Raw genomic sequence first — 17,183 nt, forward strand, 5'->3', positions numbered from 1 at the left:
ACCTGTGTGAGTATACGTAGAAATTGTTTATTTACGAACATTTCGATTTCGATGATACGAATACGACGACGATATATATATATATAGAATACGATGACGAGAATAGTATTTCCATACTGCACTTTAGTTTGAAAGAAAAAGTATGCTACTAACTACCTACTAATGCTGAAAGAGCTATGTTATGATGTTATGTAGTAATACATTAAATACCCAAATACAACAAAATCCGCTGCTTTAACTACCATATTTATTTACAGTTAAATATTACTTACATCGAAGTGGTCTTCACACATAAAAACATTTGTATGCGCTAAAATGCTCTTTGGGTCTCTTCGCGCTAGTTTTAACCACAGTTTTCTTTTTTTGGGATTCGTTGGAACGGAAACAAACAATTTATCTGGATTTTTTATAGTCGTACTTGAACATTGCGGCACTATACACCATTTATATACCATTTGACAGTGAAATAATCAATTCAATGCACATAAACCATAAGATTTACTAAGGTCATTAACTGAGTTTACTGGCGTGTGACATCACACGTGTCACGTGATTAGCCCCTTTGCAAAAACAGCGTTTAAGGCGCGTTCAAAATAAATAAACTTTAACATTGTTTTTTTATATTTAATACAGGAAATTTCACGGAAATATCAATGTAGTGTAATTATTAAGTCATAAACAATCAATTAAAACCATTTTCAAAAATTAGTCAAATAGCCTATTGTGAGTATGATTATTTCTGTCTATGTTTGAAATGAGATGTCCTTGGACAAACTGTAGTCTTGATACAATAATAGCAACCCTTTATTGGACAATACTATAGTTGGTCAAGCAAATCTTGTCAGTAGAAAAAGGCGGCAAATTTAAAAAATGTAGGCGCGAAAGGATATCGTCCCATAGAAAATTTGAATTTCGCGCCTTTTTCTACTGACAAAATTTGCTTGACCAACTATATGCGTATAAGTTGGTCAAGCAAATCTTATCAGTAATTAGGAACAAAAAAACTATACTCCTCCTTTTCTTTTGGGTGCTAGTACTAATGTAAGACAAAGATAGTATGATTCTCTCTGTCTATGTTTGAAATGAGACAGACCTTTGACAAACTTATACTAACCTCTTCTAAAATGTTTCGTGAATCTGTGGTTAGTTAAAAAAATTAAGTGACACGTCCACCCACCCTGTCAAACTTACATGGTTCTTCGGCCACTAATTTCTGCATTATAATTTTTCATGTTTGATAATTAAAAAAATGGTAAGATTTATAAGGTATTGCTTGTGATTTAGATTTCATAAAATATAAAAATAATCGGTGCAGTCATACGTATCGTAGTTAAACAACTTACATAGTGTGTCATTATCGCCAACGTTATACTTCGGCGTTTGTGCTAACTATATTTTATTGATATACTCTGTTGCCTTATATTGAAGTGTTTTTCATTAAAATGTGAATGTTTTTAAAGCCGTTGAGACTGGATATCAAAAGGAAGTTGACGGCGAGGTCGGACCGCGTCAAGTGCGTGGACCAGCACCCCACAGAGCCCTGGCTGCTATGTTCGCTCTACAACGGTGACGTGAACATATGGAACTATGACACTCAGCTGCAGATCAAGAGATTCGAGGTCAATTGTTCAACCTAATCTATATTTTTGGCTAGCTTATTTTGTTGATTCCAATTACAGGGGGACTTAATCTTAATAACACTACCTTTATTTTGGTATAATTGTATCATTATTAGGATTTCTGGTTTCTCAACCTTTCTCGACTTCTCGACCAGGATTTCTTGAGTATCTCGAGAAATTTTGAGTTTCATAAAATACCATGTTATTTACATTTTTCTGCTTTATTACAAATTAGACTCATAGGAGTCGTAGGTGAGATCCAATAATCTAACAAATGGTAAATTTTTAGTTACCATAAATTGCACTTAATTATCAAAAATTCAACAACAAAAAAAAAACTAGATGCTGGCATGCATGCCGCGATGTGATATATGCTACAGTATATTTCTTTAGGTATTTAACAAAATGTAAACCAACCACAATATGGTATTTTATAAGGCAAGAAAATTAAAGTCAATTAATTTACCTCGATGTGACAAACTTACACAAGTATTACTACATAATATTAATACTCAACATAACAATGAAGCTGCTACTTAAAATTGTGCTAACTTGCTAAAAGGAATATATCGAGATGATTTGATTTATCAATACTAAATTTGTTTTGTGATATTTGCTATTACATGGCTATGGACCATCAGGCGCGGCTCGCCTTAAGGAGCGCTTGTGCAGTGCACTCCCATAAATAATCATAATGAGATTATAGTACCTAATTAATATATTACTATTTAAGATCTATTGTAAAAAAGTCAATACCAATTAAATAATTACCTTTATTCATTATAAGTTTATAAACAGCCTATACTACTCAGCCTAGTCCTATAATTTCATATAGGAATCATAGGTAACGCATGAAGTGGAGCGTTTTGAATTGCGCTCTTATAATAAAGATTTAGTACATGAAATCAATAGGAAATTCAATAAGAGCGAAAGAGAAGTTTTGCCACAGTTCCGCACGTGAAACAGAAGATTTTCTATGAAGAAAGAGGTAAAATTGGAGCAGCGCTTCCTAGCCCTTTTGACCTTGCGCCCTTTCATCGAATGCGCGCGCATTAGGTATGCGCGCCATATTGTCACTTGTTTGTAAACAGACCTTAGTCAATTTTAAAGTACGCGCGTGAATGCAATTTTGGCTTTTTTTTCATTTTAAATAATTAAACAAGAGTTTTAGTACAATTGGATTAAGTCAAACCTCGAAATCCTTCCAAAGTTATGAAATTTGGTATGTATGTTAATTAAAGCTTTTTCATGTCCACACTATTTGACATTTGGGGACCTCGAGGAATCGCAGCCATCTTGGAAAATGTGTATCATCCTGGAGAAATTTGCATTTTACTCTAAATCTACGTTCTCTGTGAAAATATGGTGTAAGGCAACATTAAAGCTTATTAAATTCTACACAAAACAGTCCTAGATATCTTTGCGGAAAAAATACATCTTGTTATAGAAAATAATAGCTGAATCCAGATTTAGCGCTTAGACCCTTTCAGGGGATATTCTCATAATAGGAAACTTGTAGGAATATGAATTCCACTTTTGTCTATACATTTGTACACGTTATACCCCAATATCAACATTTTTTCATATTCCGTCTGATCCCTGTGGTCCCCGAAGTTGAAATTTTAAGACAATCAAACAGGAATCCCAGTCATTGTAGGTGTCAAATTTGATTACTATCACTATTGTTTAAACCCCATTTAAGACCTACAATCTGTTTTTACAATCACATTTTTTAGTCCGAAACATTTTTCCTCCGTTTATTTGAGTAAATTTGTATTGCATAGCACTCGTGTACCAATTATGGATATACTGATGTCTATTTTATTGAAATCCACTCAATTTAGGCGCTAGAAGTAAAAATATGATTTAATATTCGGCGTCCTCTCAAGGCGGCTGTATTGATTTTTCTTTAATAAAACAAGTGTAAACAGGTTGTGAAGGGCAAGAGGAATCTACCGATATGTCATTTAAAAAAATCCGTCCAGTATCCTGAGCTACAGGTGTACTGATTTTCAGTATTTAAACCCATAACCCTACTTTCTGTTTAAGTCGCAGTCGAGTAAAATGTTGATATTGGGGTAGAACGTGTACAAATGTATAGACAAAAGTAGAATTCATATTCCTCCAAGTTTTATATTAAGAGAATATCCCCTGAAAGGGTATAAGCGCTAAATCTGGATTCATCTATTATTTTCTATAACAAGGTGTATTTTTTTTCGCAAAGATATATAGGACTTTTTTGTGTAGAATTTAATAAGCTTTAATGTTGCCTTACACCATATTTTCATAGAGAATATATATTTAGAGTAAAACGCAAATTTCTCCTGGATGGTACACATTTTCCAAGATGGCTGCGATTTCTCGAGGTCCCCAAATGTCAAATAGTGTGGACATGAAAAAGAGACCTTTAATTAACATACATACCAAATTTCATAACTTTGGAAGGATTTCGAGGTTAGACCTAATCCGATTGTACTACTATGGACACATCACGTGTTATACGCGTGTTTTATATTTACTTACCACAAGAGATTTATTTCTCGAGTTCGCAAGGCATTGAGATTTTTTTTTCGTCTCGACTAGAGGACAAATTTCTCGAGATTTCTTTCCTCGAGAATTCTCGAGCAGAAACCCTAATCATTATATGCATGAATATGCATGTACTGAGTGGGATTTATATTTTAATCCATAATACTGAGTTTTTTGAGATTAACTGGTGTCACCAGCAAACATCAAGAATAAAAGATACTTGCCCAAAACATGAAATGGATTTCACTCCACATTCTAATTCAAGTATGATCTTGTTCTGAATATAATGTTGTATTCTGTTTCATATGTAAATTAATTATTCTTTTTTAACCTATTCATTAATTAAGTATTACCTTAAATACCATATCACTAGAAATAACATAAATCAAAAAATAATGAAATACTCACAATAAAACTACAGCAATATTTTAAGTTTTAAGGGCGTGTTACTTTTGTAGGTAGTTAACAATGTTATGTATATCAAATTTCAACTGTCTAGCTATCACAGTTCATGAGATACAGTCTGGTGACAGACAGACGGACAGTGGAGTCTTAGTAATAGGGTCCCGTTTTTACCCTTTGGGTACGGAAGACGAGGCTCGTTACAGAGCACTGTGGAAGAGCATGGGGGAGGCCTACGCCACGGAGGCGGCTACGATTACCTGAATAAACTTTAAACTGATTATACATAATATTACTCGTATGTAATCAAATGTAATAGTAGAAATAAAGGCTATTTTTATTTACGGAACCCTAAAAATCACAAACATAGATCTAAAATGCACTTTAAAAATTTGTAACAATTAATGCACAAAAGCTAAAAATATGAAAATTGCTTCTCAAAATGCGTAATTATATTTTTGAGGGAACTCATTGATTATTTGTTTTTTGTTAAAACTCAAAACTAATTAAAATTCAAAAACATGATATCATGGGTCCCGAGCACGCACATCCATTGTGCTCAGTGAGAGTGGGAGAAGAACACAAACCTTCGGGGCCTTCGGGGATACTCTCTTGGAGTGGAGGTAATTCATATATCAATATCAAACAAAAATATTACTTCTATTAGCGGAAGCCGCTCGACCCCAATTTCAAAGGAATACCGCAAATCGATGTACAGGTTAGCCGTTTGGCACACACATACTAGAGGCCAAAACAAAAATTTTGACCCGCAGTTCCTAAAAAAATTTCGCTGCGGGGGGAGTGGTAAAACATTATTTTTTTTGTATGGAAGAAAAGATTTTTTTTCCAAAACCTATCGAGTGTGGTATCATACGAAAGGGCTTTTTGAGGCGATTCTAAAAATATATCACATTATTACATTTCGGGCATTTTTTTTTAATTAAAACAAAAAGAATTTTCGAAACATACCAAGTCGATATTTTGTGTCATAAACCAAACAAACTATACCAACTGATGAAAGGCGCAGTTAAAGGGTTAAAGAGGTATTTCCCGTTCGATATATGGATATTACGTATCATTTTATGATTAATATGTACCATATCTGCAGTATAGTTCCATAAGTCTCGTGAAATAGGTATTGAAGTAGAACTGCGTCACTTTGTAAAATTGAAAAATTAAAAAAAAATGTTAATGATATTATTTTCAAAATTGCTTTCTTGGAGTTAGACATGAGGATATAACGTATCATTAACATTTTTTACAAAAAAAATCAGCCATATCGTGTCTGGAGGTGCCCAAACTTGGTATGTTTCGAAAATTATTTTTGTTTTAATTTAAAAAAAATGCCCGATATGTAATGATGTGATATATTTTTAGAATCGCCTCAAAAAGCCCTTTCGCAAGATACCACATACCATAGGTTTTGGAATTTTTTTTTTCCATACAAAAAATAATGTTTTACCACCCCCCGCAGCGAAAGTTTTTTAGGAACTGCGGGTCAAAAATTTTGTTTTGGCCTCTAGTATGTGTGTGTCAAACGGCTAACCTGTACATCGATTTGCGGTATTTTTATACGAACGGGTAAGACTATATTAAAAGACAATAGTCAATAATTGACTTTATACAAAATTAGTTTTTAGCACACACAATTAATTATGTACTTATTATTAAAATGTGTCATTGTTAAGATGCAGAAATATGATTTTATCATACTGTTTGTTCAGCTGTTGCAAATGAACAACTACAAAATGGGCCGATGCTAAATGCTTTAGATGACCATTTGTTTGTAATGTTTTTCACTTAGTAGCCATAAAATTAATATGCACTATATTCCCAATATTACAGGTATGCATGGACTTACCTGTGCGGTCGGCCAAATTTGTACCCAGAAAAAATTGGGTAGTCACAGGTTCTGATGACATGCAGATAAGGGTGTTCAACTACAACACCCTGGAGAGAATACACTCGTTTGAAGCCCATTCAGATTATGTTCGATGTATTGCTATTCACCCCACACAACCTTACATTATGACTTGCAGTGGTAAGTAATTTGTGTGAATATAACTTTTTTATCATTTTAATATTTGGACTATTATTACATGAAGACCATTAAGTGCTTAAGAAGAATACATGGCTTATTGAACATGTGTTAACATATAATTGATTTTCCTTGCAGATGATTTATTGATAAAATTATGGAATTGGGACCGAAACTGGGCTTGCCAGCAGGTATTTGAAGGGCACACTCATTATGTCATGCAAATTGTCATCAACCCCAAAGACAATAACACTTTTGCAAGTGCCAGTCTTGATACTACTGTGAAGGTAGGTTATGCCCCTTTTGATTTTATTTTCTTACAAAATGCTCAGCATGTTTCATAGCTTTTTCTTTTCTTCAATAATTCAGGTATGGCAGCTGGGCTCTTCCACATCAAACTTCACATTAGAAGGGCACGAGAAAGGGGTGAACTGTGTTGACTATTACCATGGAGGGGACAAACCCTACCTCATCAGTGGGGCAGACGACCGTCTCGTCAAAATTTGGGACTACCAGAACAAAACATGTGTGCAGACCCTGGAAGGTGAGTATTTTTATAAATTTTCCTGGCAATGATTGTTGATCTCAAGCAACTTATGCAATATAATGGTTGTTATCTAGGTCACGCGCAAAATGTCTCGGCTGTTTCATTCCACCCGGAACTGCCGATCTTGCTGACCGGTTCCGAGGACGGCACTGTCCGTATATGGCACGCCGGAACTTACAGACTCGAATCTTCGCTTAATTATGGCTTTGAAAGAGTTTGGACCATTTCTTCAATACACGCTTCGAATAATGTGGCTATTGGGTAAGTGTATTGATGTATTCTGATATAAATATTACTATTTTGTGTAAATTTAGGTTTTTCATATAAGTACTCATTTATTCAACTAAAACATTATTTCAGCTATGATGAAGGCACCATAATGATCAAAGTTGGTAGGGAAGAGCCAGCTATTTCCATGGATGTCAATGGAGGCAAAATAATCTGGGCAAAACATTCCGAAATGCAACAAGTTAATTTGAAAGCTTTACCTGAAGGTAATCTTGGTATAAATTCATAACGTTTCTATTTATTAAAGTTGACCTAGTAATTGTATTATAGTAACGGTATTATCTATGTCAGGTACTGAAATGAGAGACGGTGAACGGGTTCCAGTAGTTGCGAAAGACATGGGGTCCTGTGAAATCTATCCTCAAACCATTGCACATAACCCCAACGGCAGATTCGTCGTGGTGTGTGGTGATGGAGAATACATCATTTACACAGCTATGGCCCTCAGGAACAAGGCCTTCGGCACCGCCCAGGAGTTTGTGTGGGCGTTCGACAGCTCGGAGTATGCGACGCTAGAGAACTCCAGCACAATCAAAGTTTTTAAGAACTTTAAAGAAAGAAAAAGCTTCAAGCCTGAGTATGGAGCTGAAGGTAAGAATTCCAATAAATTTTTATCTCATTGAATCTGCCTGGCTTTATCATTGTGTTGAGAGATGATTGTCTTGTTTCGTAGGAATATTTGGCGGGTACATGCTAGGAGTGAAGTCGATCAGCGGAATGGCATTCTCCTTTTATGACTGGGAGCACCTGGAGTTGATAAGACGGTAAAAAACTAATTTTATTAAGTGTGCGTACCAGTTGTTATTTTTAACATTCTACTTGTTAGACCAATGCGAGTTTTGTAATATTGTTACTGCTGCTTGGACATTTTGCATTAGATCTGTACATTGAAGTAGTAAGATGTAAGATTGGAGTAGTAAGATGTAAGATTTTTTGGAAATAATAGGAAGTATCACTAGACTTCGTTTATTTTATCATTATCAGTAAAGATTTAAATTTAAGTCGAAACCAACATAACTATTATTATGCTTTATTTTTTTAGGGTTCCGTACCCAAAGGGTTAAAACGGGACCCTATTACTAAGACTCCGCTGTCCGTCTGTCCGTCCGTCTGTTGCGTCTGTCTGTCTGTCACCAGGCTGTATCTCTTGGACCGTGATAGCTAGACAGTTGAAATTTTCACAGTTGATGTATTTCTGTTGCCGCTATAACAACAAATACTAAAAAGTACGGAACCCTCGGTGCGCGAGTCCGACTCGCAATTGGCCGGTTTTTTTAAACACCATTTAAGTAAATTGTAATATTAATATGCCCTAGGTTTAGAGAAATACAAGAAACTACTCGCCACTGCAACATAACCTTACAGCAGATATTTTTACCCCAAATGAATAAATACCTAAAATATTGAAATAGTATGATTTAAAAACAAGTTTACATAAATTAAATAGTATTAGCTTGTATTGAGTAGATTAAACACCTGTTATTATGTTATATAATATTTCCTATTGGGCTAAAGCGGATGAATGTTTATAAAAAAAAACTTAACTTTGTCATGTGAAGAAAATTCGTAATTCTTTCCCTTTCCTACTTCCTTTAGTGATTAAATTAGAGTTCAATCACACTTAATGGTTTACATACAAGGGCCTGATATTCTTTGATAGAAAAAGATAGTCTTATTGCGATTCCTATAAGGGAAAATAGTGCCATGCTTTGACCTTATCACCGAACGGGTGGCATCGTAGGTAGGTGATGGCGAAATACCGAAATTTATAAGAGTGAAAGAGAAAAAATCCTATGCTGCCCAAATTTTATATGAATATTCTTTCTCTTACCCCGGTCGCTCGGTGGCGCGTCTATAACTACTTGTATATACTATGTCTATGTTTACATATCTTGTTCCATCTGTATAAACATAAAGTATTATTTTCACTCGTTATCCCGCCTCACCCGAAGGTTGACGAACTATTATTAGGCCAAAGTCCTTCCGTTTGTCTGTTTGTCCATCTGTCTGTCTGTCAGCGGACTGTATATTATTTTTTCTCAAAAATAGACGGCAAAGTCGACGTTGCCGGTTAAAAAGTAGGTCGCGAAGTGCGTAGTTTATGGTCAGTCAAAAAATTAAAAAGTAAAAAATATTGCAGTCTCGATTTCGGGACTGCAATGTTGCATACAAATTCCATTATTTGTCGAGTTCCAAACATTTTAAAAGTTGAAGTGGCCATATCAAATGAAGGCCGAGGTCCATTAAACAGCCAAACAGATGATCAGTACTTATAATTACAATGTTGGTATCGCGACTATTTTTGTGTCTCAAATAGGTTGGCGTATTTTCAGCAGAAAAATACACTTCTATTTTTAATTAAAAAAATGAAAAGGCGGCAAAGCAAATCTTTTTACTTTTTTCTGTGAAAATATATACATAATAACGTTGCTTCTGTAAAATATTTCTATTATATTTGCGCCATTTTTGAGAAAAGCACTATATATGACTCGGCTGGAAGGCTACTTGCTGGCTTCGGATTCAATTAAACGGACTCCCAAGATCGTCCGTTTAAAACGAATTCTCAGCCATCAAGTAGCTACTTCCGAGCCTCGGCAATAATGTACTACTAAATGTTGTTTATGCACTTTTGTGTAAGCTGGCTCATTACGTCTATAATGTTACTACTTTCATTACATAACATTGCGGTACTTTATCGATGCTTTGTTTTTTGTGTACCTACGTAGTACGGCAACGTAATGAAACTTGCATCTCTTGCTAGTTCTCGCACATCATGCCTGAGCATTAACACTACGCTACACAACTGTTAAATCATCTACTTACAATCAACCTGCTCCTCGCGGGAAGCATGCGACTGACCAATCCTTACATATATTCAAATGTATTTTGGAATCCTGTATGTGGAAGTTTATTTAGTTTACATGTTTACTACATCATTGACCTTGCTATGTCAATACCCAAAGAAATTGGAAGATGAAGGGCAATGCGGCTTCTGACACACTAAAGAGTTCCCAGCTCTGCGTCAGTAACCTTGCACTCTGTAATATGTATGCAAAAGTGCCAATGCCTTAGCGAGTGCAGTATTCCGTTACAATACTTACAATGTAACTGTTGATAATCTGTGGAACGTCACTAAGTTGAGTGTTATGTGCAGCATCGAGATCCAGCCGCGGCACGTGTACTGGTCGGAGAGCGGGTCGCTGGTGTGCCTGGCCACGGACGAGACGTACTACGTGCTGCGGCTCAACGCAGCCGTGGTCACGCGCGCGCGAGCCTCCAACACCGGCATCACTGACGACGGCATCGAGGACGCTTTCGAGGTGACAAATTAGGCCCATTATAGCCCAAACACCGTTCTCAACCACATTACCGAAAAAAAATTACATTTAACAAATTTTAAATATTTTTTGTGTGGTTGGTCAACTCAGTGTAATTAGTTTGTAATATCATTAGTATTAGTTGGTTTATTATATTTTGTATATATAAAATCATCATAGTCATCGTCTAGGTAAGTTTTCGTCTTAAGACACTGCGGTTTTTTGGACGAGAAGATGTTACGTAGCTTCCCAAACGCTGCCCATCCAAGTTGGATTCGACAAGCAACCTCTTTCTTAAAGTTGGACTTACCTAACTGGACTGTTTGTCCCAGGCATATATAGTCGTCAACAATTTCAAGCGTAGATTCTCCAACTTTCAAAGGAGTGGGTACAACATGGAAGTTTGTCATAATTTTCGGCTTCTCCATGTTCATCCTTAGATCCACTTGTTGAGAAATTCTTTGCATTGGGGCCGTTGGTTGAGGGCAGCGAATGACCGTTCGTTGTGGACATTCCTGGGGGAGGCCTTTGTCCAGCAGTGGACGTCTTTCGGCTGAGATGATGATGAGGTAAGTTTTTATTGTATATATTTCACCGCCATGGGCGGTGCGGCGGTGGAGACGATGATGCTGATGACCCAGGGGGAGGTAGTCCTAGTCCTAGTCCTCATACATAATATAACAATTAATACATCTGATCAAGATATGAAAGAATATCACAGCGTGGATACAGATACGAGGGGAGGTACCCCTCGTATCTGAAGATATAAAGTATTTGAAAATTAAGTAAAACAATAGAAGTATTTTTCTTTTTCAATATATTTACCTGAGTTTAACGCATTTTTCAGATTGACTAATTAATTTATGTAGACCATCAAAAAATATTTTTTTATCTTTGCCCTCAAAATGAGCCAAAATAGCCGTTTTCACTTCTTCATCGTCACTAAAAAAATTACCTCTTAGTTCTTTTTTAGGGTTCCGTACCCAAAGGGTAAAAACGGGACCCTATTACTAAGACTCCGCTGTCCGTCCGTCTGTCCGTGTGTCTGTCACCAGGCATGAACCGTGATAGCTAGACAGTTGAAATTTTCACAGATGATGTATTAATCCAACCAACCAACCAACTCGCCACTTTACGTTTCGACATCTACCCACGAGAATGCAGCTCTCGCGACTCCACTCTGAACGGCTGGCTAAGGCAAGCCCGAGGAAGTGAATCCTGTCCCATTCACCTTTCGGGTTACAGGAGAGCAGTCAGCAAAGGGGATATTGTATGGTATTATGATGGTTATATTTCAGGTGGTTGGCGACGTGAACGAGTCAGTGAAGACAGGGCTGTGGGTGGGCGATTGTTTCATCTACACCAACTCGCTAAACAGACTGAACTATTACGTCGGCGGCGAGATCGTTACAATATCGCATCTCGACCACACCATGTACATCCTCGGATACGTCGCCAAGGAGAACAGGTAATGCAAACAATCGCTACTGCGATATTTGACGACCTGTCTGGCCTAGTGGGTAGAGACCCTCCATGCCTATGAAACCGATGGTCCCGGGTTCAAATCCTGGTAAGGGCATATATTTGTGTGATGAGCACAGATATTTGTTCCTGACACAAGAAGTGTTTTCTATCTAAGTATCTATATATATATATATATATATCTTCGTCTAAGTAACACAAGCCTTATTGACCTTACTGTGGAACTTAGTAAATTTGTGTAATAATGTATAATAATGTCTTGTTTAGAATCATTTAGAATCATTTATTCATCAATTGTGCATTACAGGTAATGAATACAGGTGTTATAAACAATTTGTTCTCTGTAATATGCGCATGCAATATTATTAGAAATGTCACTATATTTAAAATAAAAATAATCAATAAGTTTTGATTAATAATTTAAAATAAATAATGATTAATGGGTAATTATATAAGTCAATCATTCATTTGTCAAAGTGTCCATCAGAAATTCATCAATATTGTAATAACATTTATCTTTTAATATTTTTTTTAACCTAATCTTTAATATCGACAGCTGTTCCTTTCTGAGCAGATCCGGTAATTTGTTAAACAATTTAGGGGCCATTGTGTAGATGGTATTTGTATAAAAGCTTGTTTTTGAAATACAATTTCTTGGGGGAAGAATTTTTAGCGTATTTGTAGCTGGGCGAGGATGAGTATTTACATGTACAGTGAATCGGTCCATATATTGTTTTACAAATACACATGCTTCGTAAATATACATATAATGGAGTGGTAACAGGCCTAATTTCTTAAACAAAAGTCTACAGCTTGTCATTTGGTTAACTTTAAACATAGCTCGTACAATTTTCTTTTGGGCTTTAAATAAAGGCATGATATCACAATCAGCAGCATTGCCCCAGAATTTACGTGTTCTATATTTTGTTCTTTATATTTGACCACAACATCATCCGAGGACCCTGACCTTTGGAGGTGAAATTGCATGCATTTTGTTTTTTCTAAATTTACTACTAGGTTGTTTTCACCCATCCAGTCTATAACAGTTTTAAGCGAATTCCTATAATATTTATTTATTTAGAGAAGGCTTTGGAATTAGAGAACTATATATGCCCTTCACAATCATAGCTGCTATACTTTTCTCCCCCTGATTCAGATTTCAGCCTGAGGCTAGCAAATCCCTTACCTAATCCAGGAGTTTTCTAACCTACAACCCACATAGTCCACATACCCCTATAAAATTAGCCAGCCGACTGTGAACCTCTTACTCTTTTAACTTGCAAATGGGCTAGTCACCCGTTATATATCTATGCCGTGTCTTTTAACTTACAAATGGGCTAGTCACCCGTTATATATCTATGCCGTGTCTTTTAAATTGCAAATGGGCTAGTCACCCGTTATATATCTATGCCGTGTCTTTTAACTTGCAAATGGGGTAGTCACCCGTTATAAATCTATGCCGTGTCTTTTAACTTGCAAATGGGCTAGTCACCCGTTATATATCTATGCCGTGTCTTTTAACTTGCAAATGGGCTAGTCACCCGTTATATATCTATGCCGTGTCTTTTAACTTGCAAATGGGCTAGTCACCCGTTATATATCTATGCCGTGTCTTTTAACTTGCAAATGGGCTAGTCACCCGTTATATATCTATGCCGTGTCTTTTAACTTGCAAATGGGGTAGTCACCCGTTATAAATCTATGCCGTGTCTTTTAACTTGCAAATGGGCTAGTCACCCGTTATATATCTATGCCGTGTCTTTTTACTTGCGAATGGGCTAGTCACCCGTTATATATCTATGCCGTGTATTTTTACTTGCAAATGGGCTAGTCACCCGTTATATATCTATGTCGTGTCTTTTAACTTGCAAATGGGCTAGTCACCCGTTATATATCTATGCCGTGTCTTTTAACTTGCAAATGGGCTAGTCACCCGTTATATATCTATGCCGTGTCTTTTAACTTGCAAATGGGGTAGTCGCCCGTTATAAATCTATGCCGTGTCTTTTAACTTGCAAATGGGCTAGTCACCCGTTATATATCTATGCCGTGTCTTTTTACTTGCCAATGGGCTAGTCACCCGTTATATATCTATGCCGTGTCTTTTAACTTGCAAATGGGGTAGTCACCCGTTATAAATCTATGCCGTGTCTTTTAACTTGCAAATGGGCTAGTCACCCGTTATATATCTATGCCGTGTCTTTTAACTTGCAAATGGGCTAGTCACCCGTTATATATCTATGCCGTGTCTTTTAACTTGCAAATGGGCTAGTCACCCGTTATATATCTATGCCGTGTCTTTTAACTTGCAAATGGGGTAGTCACCCGTTATAAATCTATGCCGTGTCTTTTAACTTGCAAATGGGCTAGTCACCCGTTATATATCTATGCCGTGTCTTTTTACTTGCCAATGGGCTAGTCACCCGTTATATATCTATGCCGTGTATTTTTACTTGCAAATGGGCTAGTCACCCGTTATATATCTATGTCGTGTCTTTTAACTTGCAAATGGGGTAGTCACCCGTTATATATCTATGCCGTGTCTTTTAACTTGCAAATGGGCTAGTCACCCGTTATATATCTATGCCGTGTCTTTTAACTTGCAAATGGGGTAGTCGCCCGTTATAAATCTATGCCGTGTCTTTTAACTTGCAAATGGGCTAGTCACCCGTTATATATCTATGCCGTGTATTCTAACTTGCAAATGGGCTAGTCACCCGTTATATATCTATGCCGTGTCTTTTTACTTGCCAATGGGCTAGTCACCCGTTATATATCTATGCCGTGTCTTTTAACTTGCAACTGCTAGTCACCCGTTATATAGCTATGCCGTATCTTTTAACTTGCAAATGGGCTAGTCACCCGTTATATATCTATGCCGTGTCTTTTAACTTGCAAATGGGCTAGTCACCCGCTATATATCTATGCCGTGTCTTTTTGCGAGCTCTTTACAATTACAGGCAAGGTAAACCCTTAATATGTTGCCTCCTAGGTTTTAAGACTTGGACGACGCCATTTTGAATTATATAGTACAATCCGCGATTGTTAAGACATTTACAGTCCTAGCTGAAAAGGTTGTTGAATATTTACGCTATGGATTGTCCAATTTAGCTAGAACCCTAAATGGCTCAACAATCACGGAACGTGACTGTACATTGTGCAACCCCCCACGTTGACAGGAAGTGAAATATTGTACGATAGTCTATATATTCATGACTGCAGGCTGAAGTAAATTAAAGACTCGAGTAACAATATTCTTACCCCTGGACACACCCACAATGTTTTTCATCACGCTTGCAACGAAAAAAACTAAATTTTATACGAGATCATTCTTAAATACGGTGACATTTCAGACATTCGTCCGCCATTTCATAATTTTTTGAACCTACCCAAGGCATCGTAGACACCGACCCTTTCGCATTCAGACACAATTGAAATTTGTGTAAAAATATTTTAAACGGCTATTAAATTAATCAAATTAAATATTTTTAACATAAACAAAACAAATAAATTATAATCTTCAGTATTTTGAAAGTAATCCTCATTTTATACCTTGACTTTTAACAAGTTTTTTACTTAGAACCTACTTTGTTCGTATAGTGACATGATTAAAGAATAGCTATAACTCCCGTGGGAGTAAAATGGACTTTACCTCCCGCTGCACTTGCGTGAAATAACACGCTTACTGCGCAAGTGTTATGAAAAATCTTTTATGGTTTGAAATTTCAATTCGAAACAATAAGAAGAGTATCATCTGTAAGTGTATGCTCTTAAATACGTTACTAAGTATCTATTTAATTGGCATGTGCAGGCTATACTTAAACGACAAGGAGCTGAACGTGGTATCGTACTCGCTGCTGCTGTCGGTGCTAGAGTACCAGACGGCGGTGATGCGCGGCGACTTCGAGACGGCCGACCGCGTGCTGCCCACCGTGCCGCACGAACACCGCACCAGGGTCGCACACTTCCTAGAGAAACAGGTATGCTTATATTTACTATTACTCATAAATATATCTGCGCATATTTCTTCATAACTCGCGTGGGTCTTAAGAGCACTCTCACGTTTCGGCGTTGAGTGAGTTTAGATATTTTACGCGCTGTGCGAGCTCAGTATGCCGATCCTTTCTACCATATTTTCCCTCTCGCTCGCACTACAATGATGGATTAAACAATTTTGATCCTTCGTGAAGCATATCGAAAACCACCATAATGGCACTATCTGTAATCAAATTTTTAAGTCCTAATAAATTTTATTTTGTACGAAAATACAAAATCCAATGCAAATGTACTTATGTATAATAATATTAATAATAAACCCGCGGGGGGTAGCTTGTGGCGACACCGCGGACCCTTATTCCAGAGGCCCTGTCATCTGGCCCTCGCCTCTGTGCTTGCCTTGACTGGCCGGCCAGAGTGGAGTCGCAAGAGCGGGACCTATGCTCCAGGTTGAGTGTATAATAACTTTTATAAAAAAAAAGTTAAACCGACTTCAAAAAGGATGAAATAAAATATGATCCTTTTAAGGGTTCCGTGTTTAAGTATATGCGTTACCAACTGATATGTTTGAAGTCGGTGCCAAGCCAAGTAGTAACAATACCAGTCAAAAATAATGAGCTTTATGTATATAAATCCCATTACAACTGTACAAATATTATAAACGTGAAAGTAATTCTGTCTGCCTCTTTGTTACCTTTCATGGCTAAATAACTGAACCGCTTTAGCTGAAATTTGGCATGAAGGTTCCTTGAATTGTTTTTTATTTTGAAATGTAGTCCTCTGGATAAGCGACAGAAAATAACTCAGTCCCAATCCCACACTTGCGTGCTATGGACTGTTCAAGAATTAGTAAGAAATGCTCTTTAAAAAATACGACGATATAAACGCATTAGATTTACACTAATGTGCCGACAAGCATGGTACGAACTGCGCCAAGAAGGTTCAACCGTGTGTTCTGTTCTGAG

General features: G+C 36.8%; 1 protein-coding gene across 2 annotated transcripts in view; it reads left to right on the plus strand.

Annotated features, from left to right (window-relative positions):
* The first annotated feature begins 1,132 nt into the window (after positions 1-1,132).
* The window catches only part of LOC134754184 (coatomer subunit beta'), a 48,310-nt gene continuing 32,259 nt past the window's right edge, over positions 1,133-17,183 (plus strand). Inside the window, exons 1-12 of one of the 2 annotated variants that reach the window (XM_063690317.1) lie at positions 1,133-1,252; positions 1,461-1,619; positions 6,396-6,591; positions 6,727-6,875; positions 6,958-7,132; positions 7,210-7,396; positions 7,496-7,629; positions 7,715-8,014; positions 8,097-8,187; positions 10,578-10,743; positions 12,039-12,208; positions 16,034-16,202. In XM_063690317.1, the coding sequence (XP_063546387.1) occupies positions 1,250-1,252; positions 1,461-1,619; positions 6,396-6,591; positions 6,727-6,875; positions 6,958-7,132; positions 7,210-7,396; positions 7,496-7,629; positions 7,715-8,014; positions 8,097-8,187; positions 10,578-10,743; positions 12,039-12,208; positions 16,034-16,202 (1,899 nt within the window). In that variant the 5' untranslated portion in view covers positions 1,133-1,249. Of the gene's footprint in view, positions 1,253-1,448; positions 1,620-6,395; positions 6,592-6,726; positions 6,876-6,957; positions 7,133-7,209; positions 7,397-7,495; positions 7,630-7,714; positions 8,015-8,096; positions 8,188-10,577; positions 10,744-12,038; positions 12,209-16,033; positions 16,203-17,183 lie in introns of those variants that run through there. The other variant, XM_063690316.1, reaches the window with a different exon arrangement.

Source organism: Cydia strobilella, chromosome Z (genome assembly GCF_947568885.1).
Source record: "Cydia strobilella chromosome Z, ilCydStro3.1, whole genome shotgun sequence".
Classification (NCBI taxonomy): domain Eukaryota; kingdom Metazoa; phylum Arthropoda; class Insecta; order Lepidoptera; family Tortricidae; genus Cydia; species Cydia strobilella.